Source organism: Kogia breviceps, chromosome 5 (assembly GCF_026419965.1).
Source record: "Kogia breviceps isolate mKogBre1 chromosome 5, mKogBre1 haplotype 1, whole genome shotgun sequence".
NCBI lineage: Eukaryota > Metazoa > Chordata > Mammalia > Artiodactyla > Physeteridae > Kogia > Kogia breviceps.
Genome location: NC_081314.1, coordinates 138,348,398 through 138,366,642, shown reverse-complemented (window position 1 = coordinate 138,366,642; position 18,245 = coordinate 138,348,398). Strand labels below are relative to the sequence as shown.

Below are 18,245 nucleotides of genomic sequence, written 5' to 3'. Positions count from 1 at the left end.
TCTGTTTTTTCAACTTTTTATTATAAAAAATTTTTAAACATACAGAAAAATTGAACAGTACAGTCAACATTTTAACATTTTGCCATATTTGCTTTATTTTTTTCTTTGCTTAACCATTTGATCATATGTTGCTGACATTGACACTTCACCCCTAAATATGTAAGAATGCATCTCCTAACAAGGTCATTCTCTTAACGTAACCACAATACTATCATTATCACATCTGGGAAAATAATTCTGTAATATTCTCTGTCTGACCTGTATTCAGATTTCCCCAGTTGGCCCAGACTGCCTTAAAAAAAATTTTTTTTTTGGAAACCAGGATCAATAAAGGCTTACACATTTCACTTGGTTTGTTAATTGTATGTTTTGACATAGATGAAATTAATGATGAAATCTTTTGAACTTCCTAGTTCATATCGCTCTTGGAGACTGCTTCATTACTAGAAGGATCATGGTTCTCAGAATCTTAGCAATGGAAGGGATCCTTGATGTAATCTGGTTCAATTATTTCCAAACTTGGGTGATGTGTGTCCTGAAGGTTGAATTGGGAGTTTGTCTATAGACAAAGAGATGAAAGGGGCATTCCAAGGAGATAGATAGACATATGGAAATAGATACAGAAATAGATAAAGAAATATATTAAAATTATTTAGCAGTTTTCCTAACAGTAGGTATTCAGTAAGTACTGGCTACCTTCTCCCTTTTATTTCTTTGTGGCTGGAGTAAAGAGTGCATCAAGATAGTAGGAGATAAGAAAGCTATAATAGGGGAGACTGTAAGTACCCTTTATCTTTTGGACTTTATCTCAGGCTTTTGGAAGTTTTTGATGAAAGGCATGATCCAGTCTGAGTTTTAGAAAATTCTGGCAGAATCTGGACTTGAGGAAGCAGGGAGAATGGTTTTAAGAAATACTGTGTTTTAGGGACTTCCCTGATGGTCCAGTGGTTAAGACTCTGCGCTTCCACTGCAGGGGGCATGGGTTCGATCCCTGGTTGGGGAAGTTCCACATGCCATGTGGTGCAGCCAAAAAAAAAGAAATAATATATTTTAATATATTGTCCTGGGAAGATTTATTTCCCTCATTGAAATCATGCTTCTTTTTACCAGCGTCTACAGATTATCAGTTTAAATAAACCTAGGTACAAAGAAGTAGACTTTTTTGTGTGTGTGTGACAGGATAATGAGACAGGTATTGCATTTCAAAATTTGAAAGACAGAATAATTAGAATCAACAAGTATTGTTGACTACTATATGCCAGGCCACCGTGGTAGGCTCTGGGAGAACTTCAGTGAGCAAAAATGGACATGGAATGTCCTTTGTGGATTTTACTCTCTTCAGGGGAAGTTATGTATTAATCAAATAACAAGATTAATAATGAAGTACTAAGGGGATTAGATCTGGCTGTGGAGTCAGGAGGTCATGGAAGTCATATCTTTTTAAATTTTATTTTATTTATTTATATTTTTGGTGGCCGTGCCATGAGGCATGAGGGATGTGGGATCTTAGTTCCCCTTCCAGGGGTCAAACCTGTGCCCCCTGAAGTGGAAGCTTGGAGTCTTAACCACTAGACGGAGGTCCCCATATCATCCTTCACTTGAATTATTTCAACAACCTGCACCACAACTACTGAGCCTGCTCTCTAGAGCCCGCGAGCCACAACTACTGAGCCCTTGTGCCACAACTTCTGAAGCCCACACGCCTAGAGCCCACGCTCACAACAAGAGAAGCCACCGCAATGAGAAACCTGCGCCCGCAAGGAAGAGGAGCTCCCGCTCGCCACAACTAGAGAAAGCCCATGCGCAGCAACGAAGACCCAATGCAGCCAAAATAAATAAATAAATATTAAAGAAAAAAAAACCCCTGTGCTCCCTGTCTTTTACTTTGGTTTTTAGATTTAAATCTTTTATGAAAATTGGTGGTACTTACTAAATTTTATTCTTGTTATAGATGATTTACAAGTCAGACGGCAAATAAGCATCCTGAGATTAAGTATGTAAAATGTCTTTCCAAAAATGCTTGGCTCTCTGAATAATCATACTGTTGGATTTTAAGGCCTATAAAATATTCACACTATGACTACCTAGACACCAGGCTTATAGCAAGCTAAGAAGAAAAACTGTATTCTCCAGACTGCTTTGTCAAGATGTGAATCAACAGTAATCACCACTGTCATTGTAGACCTCATTGGACTGCTTTCTTCTATTTCCAGGTGATCACAGTATTCCTCTAAATTGGGGCTCTTTCTCTTCCATCTCGTTCTTCTTGCTTTCTTCACCACAGGCAGTAGAATAGTAACTTTCTCCTCATGAAATGGAAATGAGAGAAATGCTGTGAAACTGTCTGGCAGCAGTACAGTGTATTGGTCATGAGCACAGGTTTGGAATCAGATGTGAACTTCAGTGGAATCCTGGCTTTCCTTCTTGCTAGCTGTGTGACCTTGGGCCAGTTACTCTGTAAACCTTTTTAGTAATACGAGATAATAATAGTAACTGCCTTAGAGTATTTGTGAGGATTCAGTGGAATAGTCTATGAAAAGAGTTCTTCTGAGGATGGAGTAGAGTTGCCTGTAACCTGTAAGCACCCTATAACTAAGAGCCAGTAGTAGTAGTAGTAGTAGTAGGGAAGGTGTAGATTTTATTTTTGTTTAATTTGAGTCAGCTGTTTTGCTCTGGCTATGTAGACCTAATATCTTGCATGATATTTAAATTTAATTTCCTGATTTTTTTTTGGTAACTTATTTATTTATTTATTGGCTGCAGCATGTGGCATGCAGGATCTTAGTTCCCCGATCAGGGATCGAACCTGTGCCCCCTGCAGTGGAAGCTTGGGAGTCCTAACCACTGGCCCGCCAGGGAATTCCCCCAGATTTTTTCAGTGATACAAATTGTAATTTAATTTTAAAAGGTGTTCATTGATTTCTCTGCCAGTTTGTAAATCTCCTGATGGTGAGGGCCAAGTTTTATTCATCTTTATTTTCCCCACAGTGCCTTGCTTGTAGGACATGTTCTGTAAATATTACATTCATGATCTAGAAGAGTTTTGTGCTGATTAAATACCATTGTATGTGTAAGTCTGCTGTAATGCCTGGCAGACGGTAATGCAAGGAAGGAAGAGAGTGAGTCAGAGATGAGCACTGAATCAGTCCTCAGCCCTCTTCCATATTTTCTCCTTAAGATACCCTAGCTGCCCCTGTGACTTCAGTTACCACTTAATTACTATCAGCCTGTAATCTGTATTTCTGCTTTAAACCACTCTTTCAGTGGTTTCTGTACATCTGTCTTATATACATTTCCTCCTGGATGTCCTTCAGTCATATCAGACACATTATGCTCAAACTCTCCTCTCCCTTTCTCCCTTCCCTATTTTGGTTAATGGTGTCTTTCCAGCTGTTGGGTACCCAAACAGTCATTCTTAGCTCTTCCTTGCTTGTTGATAATGCCACATCACTATTTCTCAAATAAAAACCTTTTCTTTAGCCTGTATGAGTATGGCCTCAGTTTACATCCTTATTGTCTTCCTGTCTAGAGGGTGTCTTTGACATTTTCCTTCAGTCCCTCCTCCATACTGCTGCCACCAGTATTGTCTTTGTAAATAGCAGAGCTGATTTTGTCACTTCCCTGCTTACAAGCCTCTGGTTGTTTCCTAGTGCGTAGAGCAGGGGCCTGCAGACTCTGAGCTGTGGGCCAAATCTGGTGGTCTGCTGCCTGTTTTGTAAATTTAAGTCTTATTGGAATACAGCCATGCTCATTTGGTCACATATTGTTTATGGCTGCTTTTATGCTATAACAGAGTTGAGTGGTCGTGACAGAGATTGTTTGGCCTGCAAAACTAAAAATGTACACTATCTGGTTCTTTCCAGAAGTTTGCTAATCCCTTGGCTTAGAGAATAGAGGTCAGATTTGTGTAGGCTGAAAAATCCTTGATGATCTTGTCCCAAACATGTTAATCACATCACTCTGAAATACCTTAAACTCTACCCTGTTCTCTTGTGGCCCTACATAATTTCGCATATTTTACTCCTTTTTAATTTGTCAAACTCGTCTTCTTGCTTCAAAACCCAGCAAAGTTTATTCTTCCTTTATCAAACTTTCCTCGGCTCTTCCCAGGAAGTAGTGTCCTATAACACTCTTTTCATATTTCTATTATAGCCCTTTTGTGTATGTATAATATAGCACATTTTATAATGCAGTTATTTATTCTTCTGAAAAGGTCCCTAACTAGACTGTTCTCTACATTGATTGTCTTAATCATTTTTGTATACACAGCGCCTAACATTTGTAGTATTTAACAACTAGTGAAGAGCTGGATGAACAAACAGATGGTAACATGAGAGTTTGGTCAAAGGAAAAAATTTTGAATTAGGTATGTTATTTGGACTTTGATGCATATGGAAATCACTCAGACCATGTTTATATGTTAAAGTGTGTAATTGTTTTCTCCTCTTGCTTTTTGCAGGTATGCTTTGGTTTCCTAAACTGAGTGTTGGAAATTTTCACAGTTGAATCACTTAAAATGCTCTCTAAAGAGAACTCATTTCCTTTTATAAAGAGTTGCCTCTCTAGTAATAGGAATAATTGCTGTCTAATGTATTATAAGACTTGTGGGTCCATTAGTTCAGTTCAATAATCTTGTTTTTTAAAAAATTGGTACCTGGGTCAGTTTTGCAGGAGAACATACCAGTAATTTCCTTGACCTCAAAAAAGTTTAAGTTTATTAAAAATAGTTACAGACATAGTACATTATATAAGAGGTTTCTCAACAGGTAAGAATCAACAATTCATTGTGTTAATTACAATAACTTTTAAAATCACTTTGCATTAAAAAAAATGTAATTCATGCTCAGTGCAGCAAACTTTGAAAATAGAAAGCAAAACAAACATATCATCCTGTGACCCATATATAAAATAATATTATGAAAGTACTGGTGTTCATCCTTCCAGTATTTTTATGCATGTATGTGTTTATATATAGATACTATTAATTCTTTTTTCTAAAAAGGAAATAATGCTATAGATACATTTTAAAAAATTTACTTATTTATTTTTGTCTGTGCTGGGTCTTTGTTGCTGCGTGCGGGCTTTCTCTGGTTGTGGAGAGCAGGGGCTACTCTTCGTTGTGGTGCACAGGCTTCTCATAGCGGTGGCTTCTCTTGTCGTGGAGCACGGGCTCTAGGCACGCGGGCTTCAGTAGTTGTGGCACACAGGCTCAGCAGTTGGGGCTTGCGGGCTCTAGACTGCAGGCTCAGTACTTGTGGTTCACGGGCTTAGTTGCTCTGCAGCATGTGGGATCTTCCCGGACCAGGGGTGCATTGGCAGGCAGATTCTTAACCGCTGCGCCACCAGGGAAGCCCTAGATACAGTTTTAATAACCTTTTTTTTTTCACTTGGTATTAGTCATTACCATTTACTCATGCCATTAAATGTATTTCAAAAATAGATTTTTTTTTTTTTTGCGGTATGCGGGCCTGTCACTGTTGTGGCCTCTCCCGTTGAGGAGCACAGGCTCCGGACGTGCAGGCTTAGCGGCCATGGGTCACGGACCTAGTCACTCCGCGGCATGTGGAATCTTCCCGGACCTGGGCACGAACCTGTGTCCCCTGCATCGGCAGGCGGACTCTCAACCACTGCGCCACCAGGGAAGCCCCCAAAATAGATTTTTTAAAAAAACTTTTTTGTGGTTGTGCCCCGTGGTATGTGGGATCTTAGTTCCTCGACCAGGGATCGAACCTGCACCCCCTGCATTGGAAGCATGGAGTCTTAACCACTGGACCACCAGGGAAGGCCCTCAAAAATAGATTTTTAAATGTCTGCATTAAGTAAACTATTTTACTTAAACATTTATTCTATTATCGAACATTTAGATTTCCTCTAAGTAGTCTTTGCCTTCATTAAGTCTCCAAAGGCCTATTATCTTAAGTTAAATATTGTATACTTATCTCCACTTTAAGCCAGGGTATCAGTGTTAGTATTGTCGATTGCTGTTATTAAATCAAGACCGTTATGATAAAATATGCTTATTTTTTGGTAAATATCAATAAGAAAACCCATATGAAAGTCAGTCTCAGTTCAGAGTGTTAGTTCTTAATATACTAGCCCTCTCCTAAATGTTTACCATAGTGACCATCTTGGTGCCATTGCTCCTTTTATCCTAACATTCTTCACTTGGTTTCCCGTTGCACTTGGTGAAACTCCAAATCCATCATGAAGTCCACATTAATCCACAAGGTGATCTGGTACTTACCTGTCTCTCTCCATATTTATTCCAAGCCACTTCCTCGCCTAACTTACTATATTCTTATTCTCTTTGGTACCATCTAATTCTTCCTTGCTAGTATCAAAGGAACTTAGTGGCTTTTGTATGTAATTTTCCCTCTCTCTGGTCTGCCTCTTTTGCTTCTCCTTAATCTAACTAACTTTACTCAGCTTTTAAATTTCAGTGTGTTTTAAAATTTTAGTAACTATTGCCTCTTTAGAGAGGCATTCCCCGACCATTCTAAAATAGCTCTCCCTTATTTTGTATCAGGATCATGAGCATTTCCTTCATAGTAACTGTATTATTTTGATGTTTCTCTGCCCCACCCAAACCCCTGACCCTCCAATTTAAGCTCCAGGAGGGAGAAGACCATGACATTTCAGAAATTAGTGTGTGGAAATAGCCCTCTGTATCCTTGGGTTACACATCCACAGATTCAACCAACCAAGGATCAAAAATACTCAGGAAAAAAAAATTCCAGAATGTTCCAAAAAGCAAAACTTGAATTTACTGAGGGCTGGCAGCTATTTACATGGCATTTACATTGTATTTATAACTATTTAATAGTATTTACATTGTATTAAGTATTATAAGTAATCTGGAGATGATATTAAAGTATATAAAGGAGGTGATATGCAAATGGTATGCCACTTTATATAAGGGACTTAAGCATCCACAGATTTTGGTATCCGAGGGGGGTCCTAGAACCAATCCCCTGTACATACTGAGGGACGACTTTATGTTTTCTGCTTATAGAACTATTTATAAATAGATTAATATATGCAAAATGAATTTTATAATAGGAAACATGACTTTTTATAATGTCACTTAAAAAAATAAATTTATTTATCTATCTTTGGCTGTGTTGGGTCTTCGTTGCTGCTCACAGGCTTTCTCTAGTTGTGGCAAGCGGGGGCTACTCTTCATTGCAGTGCGTGGGCTTCTTACTGTGGTGGCTTCTCTTTGTTTCGGTGCACAGGCTCTAGGCGCTCAAGCTTCAGTAGTTGTGGCTCGTGGGCTCTAGAACGTAGGCTTAGTAGTTGTAGTGCACGGGCTTAGTTGTTCCGTGGCATGTGGGATCTTCCCAGACCAGGGCTTGAACCCGTGTCCCCTGCATTGGCAGGCGGATTCTTAAGCACTGTGCCACCAGGGAAGTCCCATGACTTTTGTTTTAACCTTCAGACATTGTCTTAAATTCATGGCAACCTTCCCTAAACTTGTTTTTAACCAGTTAATATTTAATCTCTGATAGCAGTTCATCTCTGTGTATGCAGACTATCTTGATAAAATGTGCCCATAATGCATACATAGTAAGGCTTTAGTGCAGCTAAAGCATATCTAAATGATAAAATTAAAAAAAATTTTTTGTGGGTAAAATTTACATACTATAAAATACACACATCTTAAGTGTACACTTCAGTAACTTTTGATAAATAAATATAGCTGCATAATCACTATCCCAACCAAGGTATAGAACATTATTATCACCCCAAAAAAGTTCCCTTGTAGTCAGTCCTCAGCCCCTATTGGCAACCACTGTTCTGATCTCTGGGACTATTGATTAGTTTTGCCTCTTCCTAAGCTTCATTTTAAATGGCATCATTACAGTATATACTCCTTTGTGTTTGCCTTCTTTCACATAAATCAGGTTTTTGAGATTTTCTGTGTGGTTATATATATCATTCATCCTTTTCTGTTGATGAATAGCATTCCATTGTATGAATCCATAGTTTGTTGATCCATTCTTCTGTTGATGAATATTTAGGTTGTTTCAGTTTGGGACTAATATGAATAAACCTGCTATAAACTTTCTGTAAAAGTCTTTTTGTGTGTGGACATATGTTTTTACTTCCCTTGGTAAATACTTAGGGATGGAATTGCTGGGTATAGGGAGCATCATTTTTAACTTTGTAAGGCTGCAACCAGAAATGTATGAGATTTCCAGTTGTTCTGCTTCCAACAGTCAGTTTTTTAAATCTTAGCCATTCTAGTGGATGTGATATTTCTTTAATTTGCATTTCCCTGATGACTAATGATGTTGAATACCTATTTAGATGCTTTTTGGTCATTGTCTTTTTAAGTCCTTTGCCCATTTCAAGTCTGTTCAACTCTCGTGCACACTTTTTATTGCCTATATTTTGTATTTTTTATTATTAATCTTTAAGAGTTCTTTCTGTATTATAGGTACAAATCCTTTGTCAGATACTTGTTTTGCAAATATTGTCTCCCAGTCTGTGTTTCCAGTGTTTGGACCTTCTGTAGTATATTTATTGTACTTCTTTTCAGATTAACAATTGGACCCATTACTTTAAATTTAGAGGTATTTTGCCTAAATCCATATTTAAGCATATTATTTGAAAATGTAACTGACATGCTATTTAGAAAGTTTATCTTTGTGGATATCCTATACAATGTTATATATATATATATTTTTTTGGCAGTACACGGGCCTCTCACTGTTGTGGCCTCTCCCGTTGTGGAGCACAGGCTCCGGACGTGCAGGCTTAGCGGCCGTGGCTCACAGGCCCAGCCGCTCCGTGGCATGTGGGATCCTCCCGGACCGGGGCACGAACCCGCGTCCCCTGTATCAGCAGGCAGACTCTCAACCACTGCGCCACCAGGGAAGCCCCAATGTTATAATTTTTGCTTTAAATAGTTGTCTTAAGTAAAGAGAAGGAATAAAAAATAGTCTTCTATATTTACCCACATATTGATTATTTCTGGTATTCTTCATTCCTTCCTATAGATCTGAGATTAATCTGGTGTCATTTCCCTTTAACCTGAAGAATTTCCTTTAGCATTGTTTAGTGCAGATTTGGTGATGAATTATCTTAGTTTTTGTTTACCTGAAAATATTTTTATTTTACTCTCATTTAAAAAAAGCTTTATTGGGCTTCCCTGGTGGCACAGTGGTTGAGAATCTGCCTGCTAATGCAGGGGACATGGGTTTGAGCCCTGGTCTGGGAGGAGCCCACATGCTGCGGAGCAGCTAGGCCCGTGAGCCACAACTACTGAGCCTGTGCGTCTGGAGCCTGTGCTCCGCAACAAGAGAGGCCACGATGGTGAGAGGCCTGCACACCGCGATGAAGAGTGGCCCCCGCTCGCCGCAACTAGAGAAAGCCCTCGCACAGAAACGAAGACCCAAAACAGCAAAAATAAATTAATTAATTAGTAAACTCCTACCCACTTCCTCCACAAAAAAGCTTTTTTGAGATACAATAAAGATATGATAACAGTCACCTGTTTTAAGTGTACAGTTCAGTGATTTTTATTATATTTATGTGCAGTAATCACCACAGTCTAATTTTATAACCTCATGCCTATGAGCACTCACTCCCTATTTCACTCCGCTCTCCTCTGCCCATCACTAGGCAACAGCTAATTTACTTTCTGTGTATAGATTTGCCTCATCTGGACATTTTATATAAATGGAATATACAATACGTGGTTGTCTTTCACTTAGCGTAATGTTTATGAGGTTCATCTGTGTTGTATCATGTATCAGTATTTCCTTTTTATTGCTGAATTTATATTCCATTGTATGGTATCCCACATTTTATTTAGTCATTCATTAATTGATGTGTGTTGGGTTGCTGCACTGCTTAGTTATTATGAGTAATGCTGCTGTGAACATTTGTTTACAAGTTTTTGTGTAGACATATGTTTTCATTTCTCTTGGGTAGATAGATAGGGGTAGAACTGCCATCACCCTCACTTTTGAAGAATATTTTTGCTGGATATAGCATTTGAGATTGATTTTGGGCTGTGCTGAGTGGCTTGTGGGAGTTTAGTTCCTTGATGAGGGATTGAACCTGGGCCCTCGGCAGTGAGAGCGTGGAGTCCTAACCACTGGACCGCCAGGGAATTCTTATGATTGCTTTTCTTAAAAGCATGTCAAAAAATGTCCTTCCATTTTCTTCTGGCCTCCACTGTTTTTGATGAGAAGTCAGCCATCATACATATTGTTCTACTACCCCTGTATGTAATGTGTTGATTATTTATTTCCCCCTAAATTTGCTTTGTTTCTTTTTATCTCTGGTTTTCAGCAGTTTTATTATGATGTTTTCCTTGTGTTTATACTCCTTGGAGTTTGCTGAGTTTCCTGGATTTGCAAATTATTATTTTTTACCAAATTTGGGAAATTATCAGCCATTATTTCTTTAAATATTTTTTCTTCCTGATTCTTTTATTTTTCTGGGACCCAACTAAACATATGTTAGACCAGTTATTAGTGTTCTTGAGTCTGCTGAAGCTTTATTCATTTTTTCCCCCTAATTAAAAAGAAAAAAAACCTGTTCTCTAGATAGGATAATTTCTTTTGATCTTTCTTCAGGCTTACTGTACTTTTCTTCTACTGTCTCTAATCTCCTACTGAGCCCATCTAGTTGATTTAAAATTTCAAATATTATAATTTTCAGTCCTAAAATTTACATTTAAAAGTTTCTCTACTGAGATTCTCCATTAACTCAGTTATTTTGACCATGTTCCTTTGTCTTTGAATGTGTTTATACTGGCTACTTTAAAGTCATTGTCTGCTAATTTTTAATATCTGAGTTATGGGGGGGTTTCTTTCTATTGACTGCTTTTTTTTTTCTCCTTGAAGATAAATCACATTTTTTTCTGCTTCTCTAAAAGTCTAATAATTTTTTTTTTAACTATACAGTTGACCCTTGAACAAAACAGGGGTTAGGGGTGCTGACCTCTGTGCAGTCAGAAATTCATGTTTAACTATACATTCCTCCATATCTGTAGTTCTGCATCTGTGGGTTCAACCAGCCCTGGACTGTGTAGTACTGTAGTATGTATTTAGTGAAAAAAATCCACATATAAGTGCATCTGCATAGTTCAAACCTGTGTTGTTCAGGGGTCAACTGTATATTGGACATTGTGGATGATACGTTATAGACACTCTGGATCAGTTGTCTTCATCTGAAGAGTGTTACTTTTTGTTCTAACAGGCAATTAAAATACTGACTGATCACCCTGAAATTGTGGAGATTTGGTTTTATACTTTGTTGGAGTGTGTGGAAATCCCAAGGTGTTTACTAATCTCTGACCTGGTGGAACTCAAATTCCAAAATACCTTGCAGGGGACAGCAGCTGAAATCTGTTTAGTTCCTTTAGCCTTCTAGATATTTTTTTCTGCTGAGGTCCTTGGAATCTCTTTCATGCATGTGCTGTTCAGGGGTTAGGTATTTAAGAGAGTTTATATTAGAGTTTGGGGCTCCCTCTTGTGACTTACCCCTTTCCAAGATTTCCCCTTCAATTTCCAGCTGCTCTTGTCATCCTGAACTTCATCCTCTGATACCTCAAGCCAGAAAGACTGACTTTTTGCTCAAGTTTTAGCTATTCTGCATCACAGGGACTCACTTGGCTGGGAGTGGGAGGTGAGGGGATTCTTCAGGGGGAAAAGCTGTATTAAAGTGGATCTTGCTCATTGTGTTTTCTTTCAAGGGGTAAATGCCCTCCAGTTTCTGCCTGCTTTTCAGCACTCTTCAGTGCTTTCAAATAGTTCTTTTTCCCATTTTCTTTCTGGAACTTAAGGTGTTACTGAATCATCACATCTGAACATAACTCTTTTGAAAATTTGCACAGCATGCTGTACCATTATATAGTTTTTTATGCATGTGATTTTTCTCCTTCCAGTTATCTATTGCTGCATACAGATAACTCTAGAACTTAGTAGTTTAAACGGTTCCTGTGGGCCAGGATGACATGTGTCTGCTCCATATATCTGGGGCCTCGTCAGGGAAGGCTTAAAGTGTGGGGGTAATGCTAATAACCGGAGCAGCAGTCTCGTCTGGCAGTTGGGGGCTGGCTGTTGGCTGGGCCTCCACCTGGAACTGTGGGCCAGAACACCTCTACGTGGTCTCCTCACAGCACTGTGGCCTTGGATTTTTTACAAAGCAACTCAAGGCTCTAGTGTTCGTGTTCCAGAGAACCACCTGCAAGCTGCATTGTCTTTTATGATCTAGTCTGAGAAGTTGTATGGCAGAGTTACATAGCATCACTTTCTCTACTTTATCGGTGAACCAGCCTTTATTGTTGACCTAAATTCAAAGGTAGGGACATAGATCCACCTCTCAATGGGAAAAGTGTCAAAGACTTTGCAGACACTTTTTATTTTTATTTTTTTATTTGTTTAATATGTCTTTATTGGAGTATAATTGCTTTACAATGCTGTGTTAGTTTCTGTTGTACAACATAGTGAATCAGCCATATGCATACATATATTCCTTATCCCCTCCCTCTTGAGCCTCCCTCCCCCCACATCCCACCCCTCTAGCTCCTGATCTCCCTGTGCTATGCTGCTGCTTCCCACTAGCTAACTATTTTACATTTGGTAGTGTATATATGTTGATGCTACTCTCACTTCATCCCAGCTTCCCTCTACCCCGCCCCATGTCCTCAAGTCCATTCTCTATGGCAGACATGTTTTAAAACCACCATGCTCATTTAACAAATAGTAAGCTCCTTCTGTGTTCTAGGACAGTCTTATGTACATCTCAATAGGTATTCATTGTAGTATTGAATTTTTCTTCTTAACTATAGTAGATTTAGACCTAAAGTTAAATTTGTGTTTAAAGCTTTAAGAAAGGAGTAAGATATTTTACTTCTTAAAAACATTTCCTTAGATTGATTATTTTTTTGTCTCTTTATTTGTAGAATATAGTATTTAATGAAAAGTCCATGCTTAAGTGGTGAAAATGGCAGGCTTCCTAGATAATTTCCGTTGGCCAGAATGTGAATGTATTGACTGGAGTGAGAGAAGAAATGCAGTGGCTTCTGTAGTAGCAGGTATATTGGTAAGTGAAAAAGCCTGGTTGGTGACATTTATACTTCACTTTTTGCCCTGGAAATTAATCTTGATTCCTTTGAACTGTGAATACCCATGATAATACAGTTTTTGAAGGCAGTAGTTTTTTAAGTAAATTATTTAATATGTATCATTCCTTTAGGATCCTCAAAGGCTCAGAATTTGATGTAACTAATAATATTGTTGTGACTCATTGAAATTCAGGATGTGCAGGCAGTAGTAACAACCTTAGGCTGCATTAGAACTGAAGCCCTGCAGCACTTAAGGGAAGGGTTGCCATCTGCATACCCGAGCTGCAGGACAGGCAGGAAGCGAGAGGAAGAAATTTGTGGGGGAAACTACTGCTTAATTTTCTTTCCAATATTTTTAAAAATATCAATAGTATACACAAAAATTGAATGGTATAGAGTCCTTTCTCACCCTGTACTTATCATTGAGCTTCAAAAAAAAGTCAGTTCATGACCAATCTTGCTTTAGCATTCCATCAAGCACTCCCTGCCCCTACTGCATTTTTTGAAGCAACTTTCAGTATATGTTCCACTTAATTTAAATTAATCTTTTCCAGTATATAGTTCTATACCTTAAGTTCAATAGAAAAGATAAAGAAATAAAGTGGAGCAGGAACTAAAGATATTGGGGTGGCCAAAAAGTTCGTTCAGGTTTTTCCATAACATCTTATAATTGTGAAGCAATATGCATGCAGAATTCTTTTAGGTGTTTCCAAGTTTTTCTTACTCTCTGTGGCCACCTCGCCTGCACTTAATTTGTCTATGAAATTCCTTAGTAACTTGTCTACTTTAGTTCTATTCAGCTTAGTTTACATAGAAACATTACATTTTGCAAACTCATGTTTAGTCAGTTTTGCAGTATTTAATCAAATTGTATAATTAATTAAAATTATAGCAAACGTAGATATTTTTTGGAGACATGGCAGCTCATTTGTGGAAGCAAAAGTTCTTGGGCATATTAAAAAAAAGAATGTTCCACATTCTTTTTAATATGAACAAGAGAGTGAAACACCATCAGGTAATCAGGGAGCTAGTTGGAGCTTAGTTAAGAGAGCTTTGGTTGTATATAATTTTATGGTGGATAAAAGAAGCAGATAATTCATTCCTAGGTAATAAATTTTTCATCTTGCATTAAGAGTAGAACTTGAATCTTACACAGATTTTATTAGTTAGATTCACATAATATGCTATAAGGAATAAGTAAATAAGGGATTCTTGTTTTTTATATTTCAACATCTAAAACTCAAAGTAGACATATTTTATGTTTCAATTATATGGTCCATAGAAAACATGGAATGTTAAGGAACAGGTATCATGCTAAGCCAAAGTATTAGTGTAATGACATGGGTTCTTTCTCAAGTTTTTTACAGGTTGGTGGATAATGATTGATGCAGCTGTGGTGTATCCTAAGCCAGAACAGCTGAACCATGCCTTTCACACATGTGGTGTATTTTCCACATTGGCTTTCTTCATGTAAGTATGAAGGTAATTCTCAATTCAAGATTATTTTTCTAAAAACATTTTTTCCTCAAAGTTTAATGCTATCTGGAATAAATTATTAATTTTATTGGTTGATTCTTCTTTAACATGATAAATATATGTGTGTATATCTATATTGCCATTTTATTAAGATTTTTAAAATCAACAATGAGTGTTGAATTTGTGGGGGGAGAGATTAATTGGGAGATTGAAACTGACATATACACACTACTATATATAAAATAGAGAACTAATAAGAACCTGCTGTATAGCATAGGGAACTCTACTCAATACTCTGTAATGGCCTATGTGGGAAAAGAATCTTAAAAAAAAAGAGTGGATATATGTATATGTATAGCAGATTCATTTTGCTGTATACCTGAAACTAATATAACATTGTAAATCAACTATACTCCAATAAAAATTTTTTAAAAAAGAGTTGAATTTAGTCAGATAATTTTAATATACTTTTTAAAGATTATCATGTGATTTTTGTCCTTATATTTGTTAAACTGACAAATGACTATGTTTTATAGATCTTAAGATTTTTTTGCATTTTAATATCTTTGAATATCAGTGTGCTTCTTGTAGTCATTGGTATCTTATAATTCATAATATTTTTTCTTCTTGGCAGTATAAAAAAAATAATGGTGCATCTTAAAAATCATTAGCATCTTAGGTTTAATGAAGTCTGTTACATTTCTAGATTTTTTAGTAGGAAGTCATCCTTGAATACTCTAATACATTCAACATTTTTTAAAATCCTTTTTAAAATTTAATTTTTTTGTTGGAGTATAGTTGCTTTACAATATTGTGTTAGTTTATATTGTACAGCAAAGTGAATCTGCTATACGTATATGTATATCCTCTCTTTTTCAGATTTCCTTCTAATTTAGGTCACCACAGAGCACTGAGTATCTAATACATTCAACTTTTACCATGGAGTCTTATTTTTTTATTTTTTATTTTTTTAATAAATTTATTATTTTATTTTTGGCTTCATTGGGTCTTCGTTGCTGCGTGCAGTCTTTTCTCTGGGTGTTGGCGAGCAGGGGCTTCTCATTGTGGTGGCTTTTCTTGTCACGGAGCACATGCTCTAGGCATGCAGGCTTCAGTAGTTGTGGCACACGGGCTCAGTAGTTGTGGCTCGTGGGCTCTAGAGCACAGGCTCAGTAGTTGTGGCGCACAGGCTTAGTTGCTCTGCGGCATGTGGGATCTTCCCGGGCCGGGACTCGAACCTGTGTACCCTGAATCGGCAGGTGGACTCTTACTCACTGAGCCACCAGGGAAGCCCAAGTCTTATTTTTTTTTAAGTGTGTTACTTAACTGTATTTGCCAGTATTGGAAGGAGGGCAGGACTGGCCTTAAATGAGATTTGATCTATGGCTTTCCTTTTTTATTAAATCATTTTTAGGTTTAGCCATTATCTCCCTTCATAAAAGAGTTTAGAAGCTTTTCATGGATGTCTTTTAATAATTTTTAAAGATATGGGGGCTTCCCTGGTGGCGCAGTGGTTGAGAGCCCACCTGCCGATGCAGGGGACACGGGTTCGTGCCCCGGTCCGGGAAGATCCCACATGCCGCAGAGCGGCTGGGCGCGTGAGCCATGGCCACTGAGCCTGCGCGTCCGGAGCCTGTGCTCCGCAACGGGAGAGGCCACAACAGTGAGAGACCCGCGTACCACCAAAAAAAAAAAAAAAGCGTTAAATGTTAAGATTACATAATTTTCTTATACTGTCAGGAGCTTTAAAAAGGTAAATTGTAGAAGATGGAACTACTTATATTCATTCAGGATGTTAAGAAAAGACAATTCCTGCTACAAATATACCTGCTCTAACAAAAATGGAAAGAGAAGCTGAATAAAGTGGGCCTATTTATTATACCAAATGTTCTCTGAATTTGAGAAATGGATGAGAGAAAATCACTTGACTTTTAACACAAAGAGAAACTTTTGAACTCTTGGTTATAATGAGAACCTTAAAATGGGGTAACTCATGGTGGGTCATTCATGTATAAATATAAAATAAAATAGACAAAGAACTCAGAAAATTGGCCTCTTTCATAATCTTTGGAGACAAGTGTAGTAATCCCTTAAAATTAAGTATGTTTTTGTTTGATGTTACTATAAATGGAAATGTTTTCTTAATTTTGTCTTCAACATATTTATTACCAATATATAGAAAAGAAAACATTGATATTTAAAAAAAATTAAGTATGTTTTCTGGGTGTACTTTAGGAAAATAAGACTAGCATAGTATTCCTATCCACTAGGATATTTAAGTTAAAAGATATGTTCAGTTATTCAGATACTGGCTTTAGACAGGAAATGCTTCCCTTCTAAATGATATATAAATATCTATGAATATTTTAGCAGCATGAAAGCTTATTAGATGATTTTGTATTGTTCTAGGATAAATGCCGTGTCCAATGCTCAGGTGAGAGGTGACAGCTATGAAAGCGGCTGTTTAGGAAGAACAGGTAGGCACTTTGAGTTGTTATTGTATGCTGGTAAAAGAGGGATTTATCAGAAGAAACAAAGCCACTAGTGAGTCTTTATTTAGGGATGATTAATGATTATGTAGGATTTTTAAAAATTTACTTTTAAAAAAAGTTTCTGTGTTATTTAAAACTTTAAGTAAGTTAAAGTTACTGCCAGAGGTTACTGGTTTTTGTCATGTTACATTGCCCATAGTATATAGATAAAATGTTATCATGCAAAATCAATGGATCTTGACTGTTCCTGTGTTAATGATGGATTTATTCTTATCCCAAATGTTGACCAATAATATTACTTACAAGGTGGCTGACCGGGATTACTGAACAGCAAAGTATGGACACATTAAGAGATCTAACCTAGGACTACAGTGTTTTTCACATTCAGTTCTGATTACCTGAGTAACCACCCATAGGCTACAACAGAAGTATTTAGAAGACACATGCTGTTTGTCTACAAATGCATTTTTTTTGAGTTTGAATTTTTTTTAATTTGTCATCCAACAGTATTTTTCTTTTGTTCAGATTATAACACATTCTATTAGAATCCAAGGGTTTGTTTTCAGTGGAATTTCCATGCTGTATGGAAAAAGCTCAGGACTAGACATTCTATTTCCAACCTTTAAGGACTAGGAGGGGTGACTTGTGGTTATAGTCAGGAATTTGAAGCAGGTGGGAGAGGAATTTTGAAGGATGATTAAGAATAATAGCAAGTACTTGTAGAATACTTAGTGTGTACCAAAGACTGTCTTGAATGCTTTACACATATTAACTCAATTAATTATCACAATAGTCCTATAAGGTAACCACTCTTGTCCTCAGTTTTAGATTAAGGAACTAAGGCACAGAGAGGCTTAAGTAACTTGTCCAAAGTCATAAAGCAAATAAGTGGTGGGACCAGGATTTGAACACTGACAATCTGGTTCCAGAGCCTATGCTCTCGGCCACCATGCTATGTTTATATGCAGTCGAGAATCATTTAGTCTCTTTGTCTACAGTATCATATATATATATTTGTCAGTGTGTTTGAGGATAACTTATATAAAATACAAAATAAAATTCAATTTAAAGTGTACAGGTCGATGAGTTTTGACAAATGTATACAGTTGAGTAACTACCACTACAATCATGATATAGAATATATCCATTACTCCAGAAAGTTCCCTCATATCTCTTTGTAGTTAATCCCCTTT

At 37.3% G+C, this 18,245-nt stretch overlaps 1 protein-coding gene across 1 annotated transcript in view; it reads left to right on the top strand.

The window, feature by feature from the left end:
- The window catches only part of TMEM50B (transmembrane protein 50B), a 36,479-nt gene that overhangs the window by 7,668 nt on the left and 10,566 nt on the right, over nucleotides 1-18,245 (top strand). Inside the window, exons 2-4 of the mRNA XM_059064475.2 lie at nucleotides 12,923-13,062; nucleotides 14,442-14,554; nucleotides 16,970-17,037. Coding sequence (XP_058920458.1) covers nucleotides 12,964-13,062; nucleotides 14,442-14,554; nucleotides 16,970-17,037 — 280 coding nt within the window. The 5' untranslated portion in view covers nucleotides 12,923-12,963. The remainder of the gene's footprint in view (nucleotides 1-12,922; nucleotides 13,063-14,441; nucleotides 14,555-16,969; nucleotides 17,038-18,245) is intronic.